The 21,722-nt window shown below is 42.2% G+C and overlaps 2 protein-coding genes across 2 annotated transcripts in view; both read left to right on the forward strand.

The window, feature by feature from the left end:
• The window catches only part of SLC9A9 (solute carrier family 9 member A9), a 738,251-nt gene that overhangs the window by 709,560 nt on the left and 6,969 nt on the right, over positions 1-21,722 (forward strand). The gene's annotated exons all lie outside the window — the stretch shown is intronic.
• LOC141490833 (E3 ubiquitin-protein ligase RNF113A-like) lies at positions 2,744-3,699 on the forward strand. The gene has a single exon (XM_074191138.1). The coding sequence runs from the start codon at positions 2,786-2,788 to the stop codon at positions 3,605-3,607; it is 822 nt and encodes a 273-aa protein (XP_074047239.1). The 5' UTR covers positions 2,744-2,785; the 3' UTR covers positions 3,608-3,699.

The following is a 21,722-nucleotide window of genomic DNA, read 5'->3' on the forward strand; positions in this document are numbered from 1 at the left end:
CATGTTTTCTTTGGTTTTTTATTTTGTTTTGGTTTTTTTCTACTAACAGTAAACTTTTAAGAGTATTTCATTAGTATAAAGATAGAGACTAGGGCCGATGATTTCAAAAACATTAAAAAATCTCAGAGAAAACACCTACCAATCTAAGTTAATCTAAATCAATCTAATTTAGTCTAATTTACAATCTAATTTACAGAACAAAACTGCTTACCTCACTAAGAGGTTAAGTCACCTGCTTGAGGTCAGTTTGAGAGAAATTAAAACTGAACCCAGATGACTTGGAGATTAGCTCTCTCTATTGTATTCCAGCTGCTTCTTTCACTAAGATAATATAGTGATTTAAAAGTTTACCTCAGTCTTTGAAGCAAAACCTAAGAGATCTGGAACTCTATTGAGCAGATGTAGAAGAAAATGGCCAGGGCTGTCAACTACCAATTGTTAGAATGTATAATTGAACTAAATAGAAGGAGCATCTTGAGAGCATCTCAGTCAATACTCTTTGAGGAGTGTATAAAAGTGTGTGTGACTTTGGTAGGGTTCCATTTTAGGAAGTTATCTCAAACACTGCTATTACTAATGAATTCTTTGGTTGGTGCTGATTTGACTTTTTATCAAATATTCTTCATTAGTCATTTTACATAAGCAGGTAGATAATCATAGCGGATGGAAAAATATGAGTTCAAATCCAGCCTCAACTACTTATTAAAACTGAGTGGCACCAGTAACCCCAAGTCACTTAATCTTTCTGCTTCAATTTCCTCCTCTGTAAAGTGGTGACAACAATAACCTTTTTCTCAAAGGGTTTTTTCCCATAAACACAATAATAATTGTGAGGATCAAAAATGATAGCATACATAAAGTTCTTTTCAAACCTTAAAGAGCTATATGGTCAAGGGATCCCTAACCTAAGATCCTTAAACCTCTTTTTAAAATTCTGGTGACTGAATTTCAAATCTAATTATTAGGTTCCTTCATAATCCAGTATGTTTGATGTCATCCTTCTTCCCCTGAGGGGTCCAAGGACACTGTTTGTCTAAAGAGCCATTGAGTGACATAAATGTTAACTCTAATTATTAGTGCAAGATTCCCAGACCTCAGAGGAGAAGGCCCCTAGATAAATGTTCTCTAATTATTCTTGTGGTTGTTACCAATGTTACAGTGAACTAGATGGTGAGAGTCGGATTCTTGCCTCAAACATTCATTGGGGGACCCTCTGTGGATCACGGTCAAGTCTAGCTGCCTCAGTTTCTTCAGCAGCAAAATGAGGTTCAAAATGGTATCTCCTTTCCCAAGTTGTCAGAGGGATCAAATCTCGCCCTCTCCATATATGTTCACATGTATTTGTTTATATGTGTAACATTTTAAGCAGTGATATAGGCATGGAAGCATATACATATATATCTATATAGATGTAGATAGATATATAGACACATGTAGATAGACATATATAGACATGTATAGATATGTAGATAAATATATAGATATGCAGATGTATATAGACATATATAGATATGTAGATATAGACATATAAATATAGATGTGTAGATAGATATATAGACATATATAGACATGTAGATACAGACATATAAATATAGATATGTAGATAGATAGACATAGATAGACATAGATATGTAGATATAGACATATAAATATGTAGATAGATATATAGACATATATATAGACATATAGATATGTAGATGTATAGACATATAGATATAGACATATATAGATATGTAGATAGATATAGACATATATAGACATATAAATATAGATATGTAGATATAGACATATATAGATAGACATATGTAGATATGTACATATAGACATAGATATGTAGATAGATATATAGACATATATAGACATATAGATATGTAGATGTATAGACATATAGATATAGACATATGTATGTACATATAGACATATATAGACATATAAATATAGATATGTAGATAGATATATAGACATATATAGACATATAAATATAGATATGTAGATAGATATAGACATATAAATAGATATGTAGATATAGACATATATAGACATATATAGATATGTAGATAGATATAGACATATAGACATATGTAGATATGTACATAGATATAGACATAGATATGTAGATATATAGACAGATATAGACATATAGATATGTAGATGTATAGACATATAGACATATATAGACATATATAGATATGTAGATATATAGACATATATAGACATATAAATATAGATATGTAGATAGACTATATAGACATATATAGATACGTAGACATATAGATATATAGATGTATAGACATATAGATATAGACATATGTCGATATGTACATATAGACATAGATATGTAGATAGATATATAGACATATATAAACATAAATATAGATATGTAGATAGATATAGACATATAGATATATAGATGTATAGACATATAGATATAGACATATGTAGATATGGACATAGATATGGACATAGATATGTAGATAGATATATAGACATACAGATATAGATCTATAGATAGATGGACATATAGATATGGATATATGGATGGATGGATGGATGGATGGATGGATAGATCGATCGCTATATCCGTGAGCACGGATATTCAGGTTTACAACGCGGAGTACGCGCCCCCAGGCTGTGTCCCTGGGCTCATCTCGGCCCGGGGTGACGGTTCTTCAGCCCCGCCTCCAGCCGGTGACGTCACCTCGCATTCCATAGGCTCCGCGCCGGGGGCGGGGCGGGGGCGGGGCTCCCGAGCGGCGCCTCCCCTCCCCCGCCTCTTCCCGCCGCCATGGCCGAGGCGGCGGCTGCGGCTCCGTCCTCGTCCTCGCCGCCCGCGCCGCCCGCGCCCTCCGCGCCGCTCTGCCCCTTCCTCTTCAGGCGCTCCGGCCGCCGGGCGCCCGCAGGCCGCCGCACACGCGGGGCGGCCGAGCGGCAGCCCGAGGGCGGCGGCGGCGGCAGCAGCGGCGACGAGGCCTCGGCCGTGGTGCGGCCCGAGCGGAAGCGGGCCGGCCCCAACCCCATGATCCAGAGCAGCGGCCGCAGCGGCGGGGCCCGCGGCCACGACGAGGCCCAGGACGGGGGCCGCGGCCCGGCCCCGGGCGTGCTCTACCCGTCCAGCCGCTCGGCCAAGCCGGCCGGGCCCGAGGACATGGGCGCCACGGCCGGCTACGAGCCGGACGCGGCCCCGGGGGGCGCGGGCCGCAAGGGGCCCCTGCGCGCGCCCGGCCACCTGCGCGCCACCGTGCGCTGGGACTACCAGCCCGACGTGTGCAAGGACTACAAGGAGACCGGCTTCTGCGGCTTCGGCGACAGCTGCAAGTTCCTGCACGACCGCTCCGACTACAAGCACGGCTGGCAGATCGAGCGCGAGCCGCGCGAGGACGGCGCCGAGGCCTACGAGGTGAGCGGCGCCGCCGCCCCGCCGCCCGCCACGTGCCCCCTCTGCGGCCGGCCCTTCCGCAGCCCCGTGGTCACCGCGTGCCGGCACCGCTTCTGCCGCGCCTGCGCGCTGCGCCACTTCCGGGCCTCGCCGCGCTGCTACGCGTGCGGCCGCCCCACCCACGGCGTCTTCAACCCGGCGCGCGGCCTCGGGGCCCCGGACCGAGCCTGAGCGCCCTCGGGGCTCCACTGCGCCTGCGCCTGCGCCGCCCGGGGGCGGGGCGGGTTGGGCCACAGGCGGTGAACCCGCAACAGACACATAGAGAGATAATAAAGGATCTATAGAGACGTTAAAAATCATAGATGGATGATAGATGGATAAGATGGATGGAGGACCATAGATATGAAGGGAAGGAGGGAGGGATGGAAAGATGGATGGATAACCGGAAGGATATAAATAAATAACATCTATAAAATAACGTGTTTTTATGAAAGGCGGGTAGGGTTGAGGGGAAAGATGACACGGTATCTTTAATTTTTTGATTTTTTTTATTGTTTGACTTTTAGTTTTTGCAAGGCAATGGGGTTAAGCGGCTTGCCCAAGGCCACACAGCTAAGTTATTATTAAGTGTCTGAGGTCGGATTTGAACCCAGGTCCTCCTGACTTCAGGGCCGGCGCTCTATCCACTGCGCCACCTAGCCACCCCCAACATGGTATCTTTAGTGTACATCATCATCTGTCCATAATGGCTAACCTATGTTACTCATTCTGGTCCATCCAAAATGGGACAAAAAGAAGAGAGGATACTTCAAGCACAGTTGCTATGCCGAATTCAGAACTTTTGTCCAAAAATTATCTACTGAAGCTGGTAGGATTTGGGGAGGAGGGAAAGATGATTTTACCCAGAGACACCAATGAAGCGACTGGGGAGAGGCCGGTGACAGCTTCAGAAACTAGAAAGTCCTTAGAGTTTGCACTGTCAAGAGAGGGTGGAGTTGGAGAGGAAGCACTTGAAAAGAGGGAGTAAATGTGGCATTGCCAATAGCCCCCCATATTGACTGTCTTAGGATGTGACCCATCTTCCCAGCTTATAATTGGTTGATCACACTCCCTTTGAGAGCAGTTGAAAATCACACCAGAGTAAGCCAGCCCTCCACTTTGAAGATTTTGGAAGCCACCAGCCTAGAAAATAGGAATTAAATTATACCAACTCTGTTTGAAGAACGGTATTGGACATTTTATCAGTCCCTTAAGGAAATAGCTATATAAGTCACCTATTTCTTAAAAATTTGGGATCTAATGAAAGGAAATATTTGCAAGGATAATGCAAAAAATACTGACTTATCCTCTCAGGGCTTTTGATCTCACTTCAATAGTACTTTAGACCCAAAGATAGGGTTTAACATATAAAATGAGACACTCTCAGCAAAGATCTTAGAAGATAATGGGTATTCAGATGGGGTCTCCCCCTTTAATGTCTGCCCTTCAAATAGCCACTGTTCCATTCCTTGCCTGACACCAGCCAGCAACTAGGAAATTGCTAAAATGGCAAACTCAATCTTCATATCTAGCAAAGCAAAAACATTTGTGCACAGAAGAGAGGAGAGGGCTGGCCAGGCTAAATATTGAGTATTTGAGCACAGAAATCATTAGTTTTATTCTCACCTGTCACATCTGGTTACTCACATGAATCTTGGCCACCTGTTCTGTTTACTGATAATTAAGCTTTACCAGAGGGAGAGGCATGGACTCTTCCATGTGATCAACCATGGTTCATACTCAGGGGTTTTGGGGGGCTTTATATTGTCTTTATGGCTTCTCTCAAACACCATCCATTTGAAAGCACCGTCAGTTTGGGATCTTAAATTTTTTGTCTTTGTGACCCCAGCCACTACCACTTTGCTTGTCTATAGATTGAACCTTAAAGAAGCTTGTCAATGTATGATACAAATGCCGGTGGAGGAATGATTAAGATAAAATGAAGCAGAAGTGGTAGCTGTAATTTATTAAATTTATAAAATCATTCTATAAATTAAAAATTAAGTGGAAAAAATGGAAATGGTAGCTGTGAGCACATAGGCTCCACCGATCAGATTCTTTCTTTGGAACCAATTTGAGAACCCAATAAAAGCTATTGTTCCTTCATAGAGTGTAATAAGGAGCAGCTAGGTGATGCAGTGGATGGAGGGTGGGACCTAAATTCAGGAAGACTCATCTTCCTGGGTCCCAATCACTAGCTGTGCAATTCTAGGCAAATCACTTAGCCCTGTTTGCCTCAATTTCCTCAGCTGTAAAATGAGGAGAAGGAAATGGCAAATCCAGTTTTTCTACCAAGAAATCGCTAAATGGGGTCATGGAGTCAAACATGACAGAAAAACAGCTGAACCACAAGAGAATGTAGTGAGACTTTATGATGATGGAGACTAGTTCTTGTGGTACTCTAAGGACACATTCAACTACTTAGCATAAAGATCTCCAGCAAATATTTTCCTCTAAGATTTCCAATTAGGTTATAAGAACAAAGGGTTAATACCTCTTGCCCCAATTTTAACCACCTGTCAGACAAAAGGCATATGCAAGACTTTAAACCTAATCTGAGCTCATTTGTGATTTAGAGAAACACAGAGATGTGTAACTTGGTAATGAGAGTTTTATGCTCACCTTGAAAGGGGCCCAAACCCTTAGCATAGACAATATCTGTAGTAATTGAAATTGAGTGTGAATTGCCTTTCTTGCACCTCCTCATTGAGTCAAACATGCCCCTACACCCTGAAGAGTCAATGGATGAAAACGATTGTTACTTCATATCACAGGATGATGCAGCCAGGGACAGCCTTAGGAAGTGGGCATCCTGCTGTAGGCATGATCACTCCAGAGGAGCATTTCAACACAACTCTGTTCAGCATTTATTCATTAAGCTCCTGATAGCTGACTTAACTGGAGAAGGAAATGGCAACCCACTCCAGTAACTTTTGAAAATCCCATGCCCAGTATTGTTGAGCTACTGTCCAAATCTAGCTTACATCACCAGTTAAGTGACGTGTCCAAGGTCACATAGCCAGGATGCCTCAAAGGTGAGACTTGACCCAACGTATTATTTTCTCTGCCACACCATCCTACTTTTCCATTTCCTCAAAAGAACAGATGGAGGTTGGAAATTATGGTATGGGCCCCCATTTTAAAGATGAGAAAAATGAAGCTACAAGAGATGAGATTTGCTCAAAGTGACCCAGTTAGCAATTGAAAGGGGGGGGGGGATTTTTAATTTAAAACTCCTAGTATTTTTTTCCTACTTAACCAAAATAATCGGTTCTGTTTTCCCTAAGGACAATAAACTAAACTGGCTTTCAAATAAAGACCAAGGGGGAAAAATCTGAAATGGGTTTGGCATTAAATGCCCATTCCTTCAAAGAAACACTAGCAATAGCTGGATATTTTTTTTAAGAAAAAAAGACAATTATTGTTTAGGAGGAAATTGCCACTTATGTCACTGTAAGGAACGAAAAGACTTTGAGCTTGCCTCAGCTTTCCTCTCCCAGGACTAAAGCACGGGTAAATAATCATGGCAAATATAAGGTTTAATTTGCAAAAGTGAAATTATAGAACAATTTCGTCACTCCCCTTGTCTTTTCTGTGGCAATCGGGACAGCTTCTGGCACTGCTGGGAAGCCTCCTGGCGTTCATCCAGATCATTCTCAGACAAAAAAGACACTGGAAATTCATGGAGTTGTTTTGGGGGGTTATTTTTCATTTTGTTTCTTGTTTTTTATATGAAAAAAATGAACTGCCAGAACCTGTTTTATTACTTTTACCAGAAGCAAATAACTGCATTGATGAGACTGGTCTAATTGGCCACCTTGAAATCTTTAATAGAAGGATCAGATGTGTTCATGCCAGTAAAATTGTTGAGGATTTGGGGTGGGGGGGTTCTTCATAGAAAGTGTGACTTCTCAGCAGCCTGGCTCGAGATTGAGCTATTTGAGCTTACCAGCAGTGCAGGGGAAAAAAGGTGAATTTAGGTCTCTCTCTCTCTCTCTTCTCCTTTTGCATTCATAACTTGGTAATGAGAGTTTTATGCTCACCTTGAAAGGGGCCCAAACCCTTAGCATAGAAACCTGTTTTGTCTTGGGACAGAGTGCATCTTATCATAAAACACTCAAGTCACTTAATCTTGCCACTCAGGAGTGAAAGAATCAATCCAAGTGGTTTCAGGAGATGGAAGAGGGAAAAAAATAATAGAGGGGTGGGTTGGGGCCAATGGGAGAGAAGCGCAGGTTTGCAGGAGAGCCAGAAATCAAAGACATCCAGTCTCCTGGGAGGGTCTACCCTTCTGGGCTGAGGGAAGCAATGGAAAGTGTTATTCACACAATAAAACCCTTCTCATTGTTCCCCTGGAACCAGAGTTCGAAGCATTAGGCAAGAGGAAACCATAGCAGCAAATAGTCAGCCCTGGGCAATTAAGGGGGGGGGACTTTGCTTCAGGGATTCTTTTAGAAAGTCCTCCCTTCCCCAGGTTCCACCAGGTATTCTATGTATGCACCCCTCTATCTCGTCTCTTATGTCCTACAAGGCCTTGTTTTCTGAGCTGGTGGTCAACTAAATAACTAGAAGTGTGTAATGGTAAAAAGAAAGCATCTTGAGTCTTCAGGCCCAGGATTGAATCTCAACTTTGTCAACCCATGTGACACCTTAGTAAAGTCTCTTCCCTAAGTTTGAATTTCTTCATCTGTCTAGAAAAGGGGACAGAAGGATTGATCTTGGCACTGATGGACTCTTCTCGTGTTGTCTTGGGTTACTGGCCCCAGTAGTAAATGATCTCCGGTCCTTTCCACTCTAAGATGAATAAATAAGTTAGTATCGAAATAGGGCCTTGATATTTGCAAAAAAAAAAATACAAAGTATCATGAGGTGAACTGAGAGAGTAAGAAAGTTTGGACTCAAGTCTCTGACATCCTGAACTATGGGAATGATACCACACAAGTCACCCAGAACCCAGAGTGCCTGCCAACTGTCTTAAGCCTATAAGCTATTTTAGAGACAATACTGATCTGCCTCTTTTCTCCAGTTCATATAATGCTTTTGAATAGATATAGAATTTAATTTAGAAGATTGAGACTGTCACAGAAATTTAGCCAATATTTAAATGGTCACAAATTGGCTGGGTAAATTTTAAAATTTGAATTTACCAGCTGTTTTGGCCACCTCAGATCTGGCCTCAAATATTTATTAACTATGTGACCCTGGACAAGTCACTTAGCCCTGTCTGCCTCAGTTTCCTTGATTGTAAAATGTGCTGGAAAAGGAAATACCATACCACTTCAGCATCTTTGCCAAGAAAACCCCAAATGAGGCCCTGAAGAAGCTGATCATGATTTAAAAAGAGACTTAACGAAGTTGGTTTGAAATATTCAATTTTTTAAAAGTATTTAATATATGTTATCCCATTGAATATCCTCTCACAGTTATGTTTCAGTAGAAAATTCCTTTGGGGTATGAATTGTACTAGACAGCTGCTGAGGTCACTTACACTCTGAAATTCTGTGAAGCAGTGTTCCTCACAACACCATGAAGTTGACCCAAAAGGTCAGATGAAGAAACTGTGGCAGTTAAGTGATTTGTTCATAGTCCCTTAGTAAAAATATCAGGGACAGGATTTGAGCATAGATCCTCCTGTGTTCAAGTCTGAAACTCAATTCCCTCCTCAGCTGAGAAGTGTAATGCTATTGGTCATAATGAAGCTCATAAGCTCTGTTAATGGATGGTAAGAATAGAATTTTAGGTAATCTAGTTGACAAGCCAATAGAGATATTGGGGACAGAGGGCCCTACACAACACATTGCAAGTTAAGCTGCATCTGCAGTGCAAACAGTACTATTTTTGTAGGTAGGAGCCAAGGCTGGGAACCTTCTCTTAAATCCCCAGGGCCTAGCCCAGTGTCTTTCATGTTAACAGGTATTGAATTAAATGTATCTGTTGAATTAGATGACAAATCATTCCTCACTGGTGGCACCAACCAAACCCTACCCTAAAGTGCCAGGCTCACTTAACAGTTCAGAAGTCCATGTTAATAAATTAGAGTGTCTCAGACGTCACTGGCATTCAACTACTCACTCTCACTCCCCCCACCCACCTCTGAAAACCAATCATTGATCAAATTCTATAGTTTCTATCTTCATGATATCTTCCTTTCCCTTTGATACTGCCACATGGGTGCAGATCCTTATCACCTAGTAGCCTAAATTATCGTAATGACTACTGATTTTTCTCCCTACCTCATCTCTGTCCACTGCAGCCCATCTTCCTGAACTCAACTGTCAAATTAATCTTCAAAAAGATCCAAAATTGACCATGTCATCCCCATTCAACAAACTCCAGTGCTTTTCACTTTTAGGATCTAATATAAAATCTGTTTGACCTTTTAGAAAAATCACAACCTTCTGCTGTGGGTCCTTCCTACCAACAATCTTCCTCCACCTCCCCCCCATCCCCACCCCACCCATGCTTGCTCAACATGAAGTCTGCAGTCTAGTGACTGGCTTCTTTGCTGTTGCTCACATAAAGTATTTCTTTTCCAGACTTCATTGGCTGGTTCCCATGCCTGGAATATTCTCTTTCCTCATTTTCATCTCCTTTGTCACTGGCTTCTCATCTAAAATCCCATGTCTAGAAGCCTTTTATGATCCCTCTTAATGCCAATGCCTCTCCTCTGTTAACTATTTCCTATTTATTGCTATTTATATAGCTTGTTTGCACATAATTGTTTACATTTTGCCTCCACCAATAGATTGTGAGCTGCTTGAGGGCAGGGATTGCCTTTTGATTTTGTTTAGCATAGGCAGATAGGAGGGGCTTAAATAATTGATCTGACCTACCCCTCTCTGTTTATGTGAAAACCACAAGTGAAGGTTTCTATTCAAATCCATACCTTATGACGTTATCATTCCTGATCAGAACCAAATATGGGGGCTTATAATTAGAATTTGAATCCTCTTGATCTCCAGGTTAAAAGTCAAATCATTTGGGCTCAAAACTATCTTTTAATATTTTAGCCACCTGAGGAAGCCAAATAGTCCTGATCTGACATTTCAGTGGAAGTTGACTGCTATCACTATCTGTTAAAGATGCCTTCAACTCAATCTTTGGACAGCAAATGAAACCTTCCATAGAGGCAGCAATTTTGAATAAAGACTATATGGGAGTATTAGCATGAGAACCCACACCCTCCATAGTTGCATTCCTTGAAAAAGGAGCTTGTTGAGGAACCATGAGACCTATTTCCTCATCCCAGATCTGCCCCAACTGGTGCCTTTGGGCAAGTCATTTAATGGTCTTTCAACCTCAACTTCCTTATCTATAAACTGGGAAATAAGTTACTCCATTTGTAAATCTAGTGCTGGAAGGAATGCCAAGGCTGTTTAGTTAGTCATTTTATACAAGGTGCAGCTAAGGGTTGGGTAACTTGTCCAAGGTCATGCAGGTATTAGTTATCAGAAGTGGGATGAATTCAGAGCAGCTGACTAAGGAACTACCTTTCCAGGCTGCCTTCTCAAAATCAGTCAAGAGATAAAAGGTTTCTACTCTATGGCCTCACAGAATTTTGAGAGATCAAATGGGAAAATACTAAACAATTCTATCTCACTATGCAAATATAGGACCAAGGACTCTAATAAGCAAAGTTGCTCAAATAACTCCAAGCAGATAATTTTTGGAAAGACTGTGAATGAAGGGATTGAGGTTCTGAAGTCGGGGGGGGGGGGGGGGGAGACAACAGCCTTTTCCTTATGAAATTTGTCATCTAAATAGACATATTCAAGCTTCTTTGTAAATGAAAGGTAGAGGAAAGTACAGAAAGAGTACTGGATTAGAAGGACCTTGGTTCAGTCACAAATCTGGCTACCTTTCTCACTAATTCATTTCCCTGGACCTCATAGAATTTAAAATTAAAACAGAGCTGCAGATGAAGCTGACATTCCACTAGCTTGACCCAAGGTCACCTGCAGCTCACAATGAGACATCAGAAGAAGACAATAGATCCTCTAACTTCCAAGTCTTCTAGCTTCTTGTTTCTGTGGTATCTATCAGCTAAGTTCAAAAGAGGCAGAACATGGCCACCAATACTTATTATTCATCATCTGTGTGTCAGACACTGCTAAGTTATGGTGATAACAAATAGAAACAAAAAGACCGACAGTCCTTGCCTTCATGGAGCTCACATTCTAATGGGGGAAAACACACACACAGAGAGAAACAAGAGAGGAGAAAGAAGATTGGCTTGCCTGATCTCTAAGCAAAAATGGAAGCCCTAGAAGAAAAATTGGGCAATACAAAAGGTACTACAGGGTGAGCAACCCCTCCTTCTCTTCCCCATCCCCCACTGATAGAAGTTCCCAAGTAAGATTATCACTGAAGCTTGGTATTGAATTCTGAAAAGTCAAAAGCAGATCCAGGAGGGACCATGCAGATGGAAGTGGAAACACTGATTTTATAATGAAATTTTTTATAATACTTAGAAGAAATTCTATATGATTTAAGCACTAGATTAATGTTTCAATAAGTTGATTGTTTTGCCTTTTAAGAGAAAGCTAGGACTAAGAAAGAAATGAAGGAAAGGACATTTGATCATATGGTATCAAAGATATCTTCCTCTCTTCACCCCCACCCCCATGCTTTTTTATTGGAAGCGCCTGCTAGGACAGGTTCCGGTCTCATTGTACAGAGACCATCTCCTTGAATCTACCTGAGGAGATTTACTCTTTAACCATAACAAACTACATTGCCCAATTCTGAGGGATTTTTGAGCCTCCCCTGTAAGGGAGAGTTGTGAATATAAAAGAAATGCTCAGGGAGTCCATGAGAGCACATTAAGGATCATGAAGACATTACCTTCCCATCAGGGAACATAAGAAAGTCAGAAGGCATTGACAGGGAGATGCAAGGTAGGAGTGGAGAGGAGAGGGAGAGGAAATGACTAAAAAGATTTGCTTTAAAGTTACAGTAAAAATGAAAGCATCAGCACAATATGGAATCCTCTGCCTCCTGAGTAACACCTCTATTCTGTGGTGAGCGAAGCCCATCTTGGATCAGGTGGAACCAACATGTAAAGGATCCAGATATGTAACCTTGTAATTAAATCATTTTATCAGTAATAAAATGACTGATCAGTGCCAGTCTTGGTAACAAGGTATCACTCTTACAATTGGCAGAAACCCTCTGAAAGATATGCAACAGTATCCTTCTAGGGTCTTGCTTTTTACAAGCTAGCCAGGGCTACAACAAACGGCACAGTACATAGACTGGGAGACCATTGAGACTTTGTCTGGGGATCTTGGAGGTATTTTCAATGACCCTAGGAACATCTGGCTGAATGATTCTGGCTGAAGATAACAATGGATGATTTTTGAGAAACCGCAAAGGTAGTGCTATCCCACAAGAATTTTCCAACAAAATTCTGAAGCAACTCAAGGGACAATAGTCCTATTTACAGGCCCAAAGAGATGGAGAGCCTTGGCCCTGACCCAAAAATACAGAGACTCCATCAGTTCTGCTGCTCAAAATCTCTCCTTGTGTAGTAATCTTGTTCTCCCTATTTGCCGTTCTCATTAGGAAAGAATTAAAAGTAGTCTATATGATTGGTTTGTCAAAATCCTTATCTTAAGAGTCCTGATGCAAGCAGCCCAGAATGGAATCTTTTAAGAGTAGCTACAATCTCTTGAGTCTTTAGGAATGAAGAGTAAGTAAAGACGAGAGGTCCTTCCAAATTCCCTACCCATAGAATATTTGTTTACAGTTGATTGATAATCATTTGGGAGTGGGATAGAAGGGCCTAGGGGGATGAGTAGAAGCTAATGAAATAATTATGATGTGATACAAAGAGCACTGTGCTGGTAGTCAACAGATTCTTGAATTCAAATCCTTCCTCAGCACTTCATAGCAAGGAGCAAGTAAATTAGTCCCTCTTAGACTATTTCCTCATCTATAACATGGGAGTAATCATACTTGTGGCACCCTACAGGTGTTTATAAGAATCAAATCGGTAATATGCTTTTAAAACATTTAACTTCTATAGTTGCCAATTAGAAACTTGATCTAAAAATGATGATGTCTTCCCAGTTCCAAATGGGAATAATAATAATAATAGGAAGAAGGAGGAGGAGGAGAAGAGGAAGAAGAAGAAAGAAGAGGAAGAGGAAGAAGGAAGAACTACTTGGAATTATAAAGTTTTTAAAGTACTTTTATGTACAATATTTCATTTGACCCTCACAACAACTAAAAGATAGATACTTTACTATTATTCCTATTTTATAGAAGAGGAAAATAAGGCTAAGTGATCTGGTCAGGTCTACACAGTCAGTTTGGGTCTAAGGCAGAACTGAATCCAGATCTACATAGTTCCAAATCCAACATTAATTATTCTCCATATTGGAAACCCAAGAGTACTCAGGATAACCTTTAGTTGCCATTTTGATTTTAATGATAATTGGGAGGCTTCAATACATCCCAAAGTAAAGAATGAAATATTGAAGCATTGTGGACCCAATTGGATGAAGGAGAAATGGGAATTTCGCTAACCCAAAGTGATAGTAGTAACTTCAGAACAATCCATCACAGTACCTCCTAAACTAGGTATAGAAATGTGGGCCTAAACTGCATTCAGATAGTAGAGAACCTCAAAGCAAGACCTAAATCTAATGCTGATAGTTTCTCCATTTCTGCAGTATGAATTAAGATTTCCAGAAAACAAATGGATTAGTGATGAATTGAAAGCAGTGTTTCCATGGAAATTTCCAATGAATAAAACTACAGAGCTACTAAATCTTTAGTTATTTTCAGATGCATTTGTTTAGTGAGTATTTTTGGTAAAGCCATTCTATGAGCAAGGAAGCAGAGAAGAGACAAGAATAAATAGGATGAGGCATGGTCCCTGCCCTCAGGGAACTCAAAAGTCCGGAGAGGAAGATAAAACCAACACAATAACCAGTTCTGAAAGTAGGAGATTACTATCTGGTAGGGTAGGGGAAGCTTTTTGGAAAAGATGTCATGCAAGTTGGCCTTGATGGATGGAGGGATTTCCATTTTGTCTTAGACCATCTTAAACACCTAGCAAATATTTGTTTGTATGGGGAGTGAAAGGGCTTGGGTAGGACTTCACTAAGAAGAATTGTGGTGAGAGAAAGTAAGAAAAAGCCCATCACCACACAAGAAATATGGCCAGTTTCCCTTTGCCGTTCTCTCTCCCATGGTGGTAAGAGCACTTTGCCACCAGGATGCAGTTTTGAAATAGTAACTTAAATAAAAGTGATCATAAAAGGAATTAATGATCAAGCAGGTGCAGAAAACCTTCAACGGTCCTCCATAGTGGGCAAAGCCATAGAGAAGAGATAACTCTGGCTCCATAACTGGATGCACCTTGAACACCATTTCACTATGAAATGAGTAACATAGAAGCATCCTAGATAGAGAAAGCACATTGGTCCTGGGTTGGAGTGTCAAATCTTGTTACTTAACCCCAGTGTGATCTTGGACAGGTCATGATCTTTTGGAACCTCAGTTCTCCTTATGAGTGATATGGAGGAGGGGGTGGCTAGGTGGCGCAGTGGATAAAGCACCGGCCCTGAAGTCAGGAGTACCTGGGTTCAAATCCGGTCTCAGACACTTAATAATTACCTAGCTGTGTGGCCTTGGGCAAGCCACTTAACCCCATTTGTCTTGCAAAAACCAAAAAAAAGAGTGATATGGAGGGGGATGATGAAGAGGAGTGGGGGGGGGGGCTTTTGAACTAAAGGATTTCTAGTCTCTATTTTCTGGTCTCTGGATAAGTCAGAAGACCCAGGTCCTTGTCCCACCTTCTTTCACTAACTCCCTGGGTGACCTGCAGAAGCCTCATCCCCTTATCTATGAAATGACAGTGTGATGGTGCGACATCTAACATTTTGTGTGATTCTCTGCAAATCTCCCACTTTCCGCCTCCTCGGAGGACACCCACAGAATAACCGTCCAAAGGAAGCAATGCCTTGGCCCGTGTTTTATGTCGGTCATGGGAATACAGAAACCTCTCAGGTCTAGGAGAGGGGGCTGGAGTCCCGGCTTCTACAGAGGGGGCGGTGGTATTTTGGAGCAGCGGCCAAGGGCAAGTGTCCCTAACGCTCACAAACATAAATTCCATGCTGTGACATCTCGCCTGCGGCCCCGCGGGGGTCCCGGCGGCCACTATTCATGGTAGGGCTTCTGGTGGTGGTGGCGGAACTGCTGCTGCTGCTGGCGGTGGTGGTGGTGCTGCTGCTCCCGGTGGTGGTACTGCTGGTTCTGGTGGTAGTACTGTTCCTGCTGGAGGTGCTCCTCCTCCTCCTGGTGATGGTACTGCGACTGGTCCTGCGGGTGGCGGTGGTGCGGCGGGTGGTGCGGCGACGTGTGGCGGGGCGGCGACTGCAGGCGGCCCGACGCGGGGTGCTTCTGCGGGGCCTGGTCGTGCTGCGGGAAGCCCGGGAAGGGCAGGTGGTGGAGCGCGGGCGCCGGGTAGGGGGGCAGCTGCACGTGGCGGGACTGCTGCTGGTGGAAGGGGCCCAGCGGCAGGTGGGGGGGCTGCTCCTCCAGCAGCGGCCCCTGGGGGTAGGGCCCGTAGGCCAGCGGGTGGGCCGGCGGCTGGTAGCCCGGCGGCTGCTGGTGGGCACGCGGCGCCTGGTGCGGGTACGGGTGCTGGTGGGGCCGCGCGGGCAGCGCCATGGGGCCGTAGGGCAGGTGGTGCGGGAGCTGCTCCTCCAGGTGGGACTGCGGGTAGGGCCCGAAGGGCATGGCATGCGGCTGCGGCTGCTGGAAGCTTTGGGGCTGCCGCCGCTGCCGCAGAGGAAAGGGGGTGAGCTCCATCCGGGGGCCCGCTGCTGAGCGAGGGGACTAACTGGCTGGGCTGGGGCTGCTCCTCTGCTGCTGCTGGGGCACTGGCCCAAAATCCATATAACGGGGCTGGGAGGCACCCGGCTGCTGCTGCGCCAGTGGCGTCACCACGGTGCGGAGGTGGCTGCTGCTGCTGCTGCCGCTGGTGCTCGTGCAGGGGTCTTAGATGAGGATGCTGCCGCTGCTGCTGCTACTGCCGCTGGTGCTCGTGCAGGGGTCGTGGATGAGGATGCTGCCGCTGCCGCTGCCGCTGCTGCTGCCGCTGGTGCTCGTGCAGGGGTCGTGGATGAGGATGCTGCCGCTGCTGGTGCCTCCGGTGCCGCCGGTGCCGGACCTTGGTGGCGGGGTTGTGGCTGCCTCGGAGCTCGCTCCCTGGCCTCCTTTCTCTCTCTCTCTCTCTCACACACAGGACCCTCTCAGGAGAAGAGGGAGGGTCTAAGAGCTCTTTCTCATCTCTCAGCAGACAAAGCCATCTCTCCTTTGGTGACTGACTCACCACCTCTTCTGAGCCGGTTGCTGAGGTTTGGGGTTAAGTCACGAGTTAGTTAAGTGAATAATTTGGCCCAAGGTGTGAATTCATATAACCTGCCCTAGAAAAATTGGTGGTTCTGCAGATTAGGATTTAGGGACTGAGACCCATCTGGCTCCTCCTCTGACAAAGAATTCAGTAGAGAGGGGTTTCACAAAGAGACAACAGCAGAGTTGTTAACTGTGACTTTGAATCTGAGGACTGGGGTCGAGGAAATGAATGAATTTCCTACAAATCATCCCACCTACCCTACAGACTGTGAATTATGGTCAGAGGGTCAATTAGCACATTTGCCTTAATACATTCAAGTTTATGTTGAATGAATGCCTGAACAAGTGAATGAATGAAAGGATGTATGTATACATGTGTGAATGGATAAATAGTTGGATGGATGCATGGTTGGATGGATGGATAAATGAATGGATAAATACATGGATGGATGAATGAATAAAATGGATGGATGGATGATGGATGGGTAGATAAATGAATGGATAAATACATGGATGGATGAATGGATAAATGGATGGATGGATGGATGCATGCATGGATGGATGGATGGATGGATAGATAAATGAATGGATAAATACATGGATGGGTGAATGGATAAATGGATGGATGGATGGATAGATGGATGGATAAATGAATGGATAAATAGATGAATAAATAGATGGATGGATAGAAGGATGGAGGGATGGAGGGATGGATGGATCTAATGGATGAATCTCACTAGATTTTCCATCAACTTCTTTTGGTAGATGAAATGAAGAGAAAAATAAATGATGACATGGATGAGAGAGAAGACTCTCAACAAATGGGTATTTCAAGGGACATATGGGATATTAAAGATGAGATTGATCTAAAGGATTATTCCTCCCCTCCCAAACCCTTCACTTTACAGAAAAGAAGATAAGTGAGAAGACTTACCCAAGGTCCCATTGGGATCTCACTAATGGCAAGGGCAGAAGTGGAACTTAGATTCTCACCTGCTGGTCTATTGTGACAATACAGGATTCTGCTTCAGGCTTCCATTCTAGAGCTGATTAGGATTTTTGTCTGTAAGTCTCTTATATAGGAAACTATCCCAGAGGGAGACATTCTACTTAGTTGTACTGTCCTTGTTTTTATATAAGTACAATTTGGAATTTTTATCAATTGTCTTTCATAGAAACACGGAAATTGAACTTTGGACAAAATTTCTGCCTCCATCTTCCATCTCCCAAGTTAGACTTACCCTTTTTTCAAGTCTTGTGAAAAAAATCAGATATTTTTAACCCCAACATCAGCTTTAATTTTATTCCTATGTCTTTCCCAAAGTGAGAGATAAAGGAAGAGGAAGAAGAAACAAGAAGGCATCCCAGTCAGTGATTTCCCCTCCCTAATCAAACATTGAGATTAGAAAAACATTCATATTGCATGTGTATAACTATTTCTAGGACAAAGGACTTTTTTTCAATTTTGGCAGAAATCCTTAGGAGCCCACTATCAGATCAAATTCTATTCAAAAAATATTTACCTGGTACCTTGGTATTGCATTTTGTTGCTGTTAAGTTGTTTCAGTTATGTCTGACTCTTTGCCACCTCATTTAGGTCTTCTTGGGAAAGATACAGGATGAGCTTACCATTTCCTTCTCCAGTTCAATTTAAAGATGAGGAAAATGAGGCTAACAAGATTAAGAGACTTCCCCTAGGTTCAGACAGCTAGTAAATATCTAAAGTCCAATTTGAACTTAGGTCTTCTGCCTCTAGGTCTGGAGCTCTGTCTACTCTACTATAATTAGCTGCCCTTGGTGCAGGGGACTTGAATGGCAAAGGTGAAATAGTTCCTGCAACCAAGGAGCATACATTCCTTGAGGAGGGATATAACATAGTCACAAATAAGGGAGTGAAAAAGGACATTTAAAACTATTACTAATAGTAAGAAAGAAGAACCAATAATTTTCAAGATTAGAAATGACATCATGAGTTGTGCTTTGAAGGAATCTTGTGATTCTTCAAAGGCAGAAGTTGAGAGGGAGTATACTCCAGAAGTGAGGACTGCTTTTTCAAAGGCAAAGAAGAAATAAGGTAGAGTATCTTACATGGCAAAGAGCAAGTAGGACAGTTGGACTGGAACAGAGAATGGTGGAAAGAGAAGTTAATCTGAAATGTAGGTTAGAGACACATGAGAAAGAATTTGAAATGTCACAGTGAGGTTTTCATATTTTAACCCAGAAGTTTTATTGATCTCACTTCTACAATATCTATCCTCTACATAGCTGTCAAACAGACAATTCTAAAGCACAAACATCCCTAGGGACAAAATATGAAAGGTGTCTGGTAAACAGATGGTGATGCAAGACTAGAGTTCAAGAGAGATAAGAAATGGATTTGGAGTCAGTGATCACATAATAGTTAGCATTTATATAATACTTTAAGGTATGCAAAATGGTTTATGTACGTTATCTCACTTGAACCTGACAATAATCATAGATAGGTGGTATTATTATACCTATTTTACAGTTGCGGAAACTGAGACTGAATTTAGTTAAATGACTTTCTCAGGGTAACACAACTAAGAAGTATAAGTGAGATTTGAGCTAAAGTCTTCCAGATCTCAAATTCAGTTTTCCATCCATTAAACCACCTAATTGCTTTTATGCTTAATAACTGAACCCAACAGAGAAAGAAGAGGTGCCTGGACAGATCCTTGGAAGACACTCAAACTTCAAGGGTGGGAGATGATGTATCAGACAACTAGAAGGACAGTAAAAAAAAAAATTGATGGAAAGTAAGAAAGCATGACCAGGAAGTTCAAAAGTGTTGAAAATTTGCAGAGAAGTCAAATAGAAAGAATCCTGAGCAAGATCCTAAGATTTAAAAGCTAAGAAATTGTTGGTGACTTTTAGCAAGTAGATTCAATAGAGTGGTGGGACTGCAAGAGATTGAGAAGTGAGTGAGTGGTGAGGAAATAAAAAGGACTGCTTCTTTCTAGGAGACTAGTTTTGAAAAGGAACTGAGATGGAAGATAAACGCTTGAGTAAATGTTTTTTTAGTTTTTGCAAGGCAGTGGAGTTAAGTGATTTGCCCAAGATCACACAGCTAGGTAATTATTATTATTATTATTATTAATTATTATTATCTGAGGCCGAATTTGAACTTGGATCCTCCTGACTCCGTACTCTATCCACTGAGCAACCTAGAGCCACCCTCTTTTTTCAGCTGTTTATTTGTTTAAAGATGGTGAGACTCGAGTAGATTTCTAGGGATAATTGAGTATTGAGGCAATGAGAAGAAAAAGGGTATACTATTCTACCTCCTGGATCATCCCTTCAAGATTCATGAGAGAATGAGCAGATAGTACTAGGGAAAAGTGCCCATGGGGTGTATCTCTGGTCATCCATTAACCAATATTCTTTGAGCCTGGTCCTTTCATAAATTATCCGGCAGTCTAACCATTGTCATGCCCAGCCTCACATTTTTCCATCTGATCTACACAAAGATAGGACAAAAGACTGTAAAGTGACTGGCTGAACTCCTCAGCTATCCCATCCTCCTAATCCACTAGTCTAGCAACCTTTTCCAAAAAAGGAAAAAAAGTCAGTTTGGCCTGACTTGTTTCTGGTTCATGCTGGTTTCTCTTAAATACTCACAAATAATCTAGCAATACATTCTATAATTTTGCTAGATATCAACTTTTTTTTTGCAAGGCAAATGGGGTTAAAGTGGCTTGCCCAAGGCCACACAGCTAGGTCATTATTAAGTGTCTGAGGTCGGATTTGAACTCAGGTCCTTCTGACTCCAGGGCCAGTGCTCTATCCACTGTGCCACCTAGCCACCCCTAGATATCAACTTCTAAACTTCCCCATGTTTGGGAGAATCTTTTTTTTTTTGCCTTTCCTGAAATTAATATAAGATTTAAGCTTTGCCTACCTTCTGGAATCTCTCCTATTTTTCATGATTTCTCAAAGATTTCCAAAAAATGGTTTGACACACCAGTCTACAAGTTCTTTAAGCCCTGTAGGATGTAATTCATATGAGAGCATAAATCTGAACTCATTTACATTAACTGGGAGTGCTCTTATTCTCTCCTCATCTTTTCTAGGTTTCAATTCCCTCTTAGCTGTAGTCATTCCAGCCCTTTTCAATCTGAAAATCCTACTCCATTAAGGGAAAGCTGAAGTAAACAGGACTTGAGTAGTTCTATTTTCTTTCCAATTATAATATTATACCATTTGACTCAAGCAATGTATTTATCCCTTCTTTCTCCATCTTCTTGATTCAAATCAGTCTTTAATATACTCTGCTGCATGGCTGTGTAACTGCAGGCAAATCATTTCATCTCTATCCATGCCAGTTTACTTCTCTATAAAGTAGGAAGTAAAATGTATTTCATATTATTGTTGTGAGCACCCCATGAGATGTGGAAACACTTTGTAAGGTACTAAAAATATAAACCACTATTACTTTATGTATTAGTTGTTGTCATCCTCCATATAGTATCCATTTTTACAGATTTATCTGGGCATTTTTTATTTCTTTTCAAACTTCAATTTTAGCTTCTCAGGATTTGTTCAACAAGCTTCCTGCCAAATAAATCCTTCCCAGGCCTCATGAGGTGAACTCCTTCCCTTACCAGGAGTCCCTCTTTCTAATATCTTACTCCAGTCCAAAAAAACCAAAAATTCATCAGTGCCATCTGTGCAGATGTGTACTTCCCATATCTTCCTTTTGCTTCCAAAGGTGCAATCTTTAACTAGCAGAAAAAAAAAGATGGAAAAAATCATTTGTGCTCTTAGGTCCTTCTTTCTCTTCCAAAGGTGCAATCTTTAATAGCAACAAAAAAAAGATGAAAAAAAATCACTTGTGCTCTTCAGTCTTTCTTATCATCCAAGACTTCAAAATCACCAGAGAGCTTTTCTTCCTGAATCAGCATTCTTGGTAAGTCTACAC

This window comes from Macrotis lagotis, chromosome 6 (genome assembly GCF_037893015.1).
Source record: "Macrotis lagotis isolate mMagLag1 chromosome 6, bilby.v1.9.chrom.fasta, whole genome shotgun sequence".
Taxonomy (NCBI): Eukaryota; Metazoa; Chordata; class Mammalia; order Peramelemorphia; family Peramelidae; genus Macrotis; species Macrotis lagotis.

Excerpts from the sequence above, each read along its gene's own strand:
- LOC141490833 (XM_074191138.1), top strand. The coding sequence starts at position 2,786 with ATGGCCGAGGCGGCGGCTGCGGCTCCGTCCTCGTCCTCGCCGCCCGCG.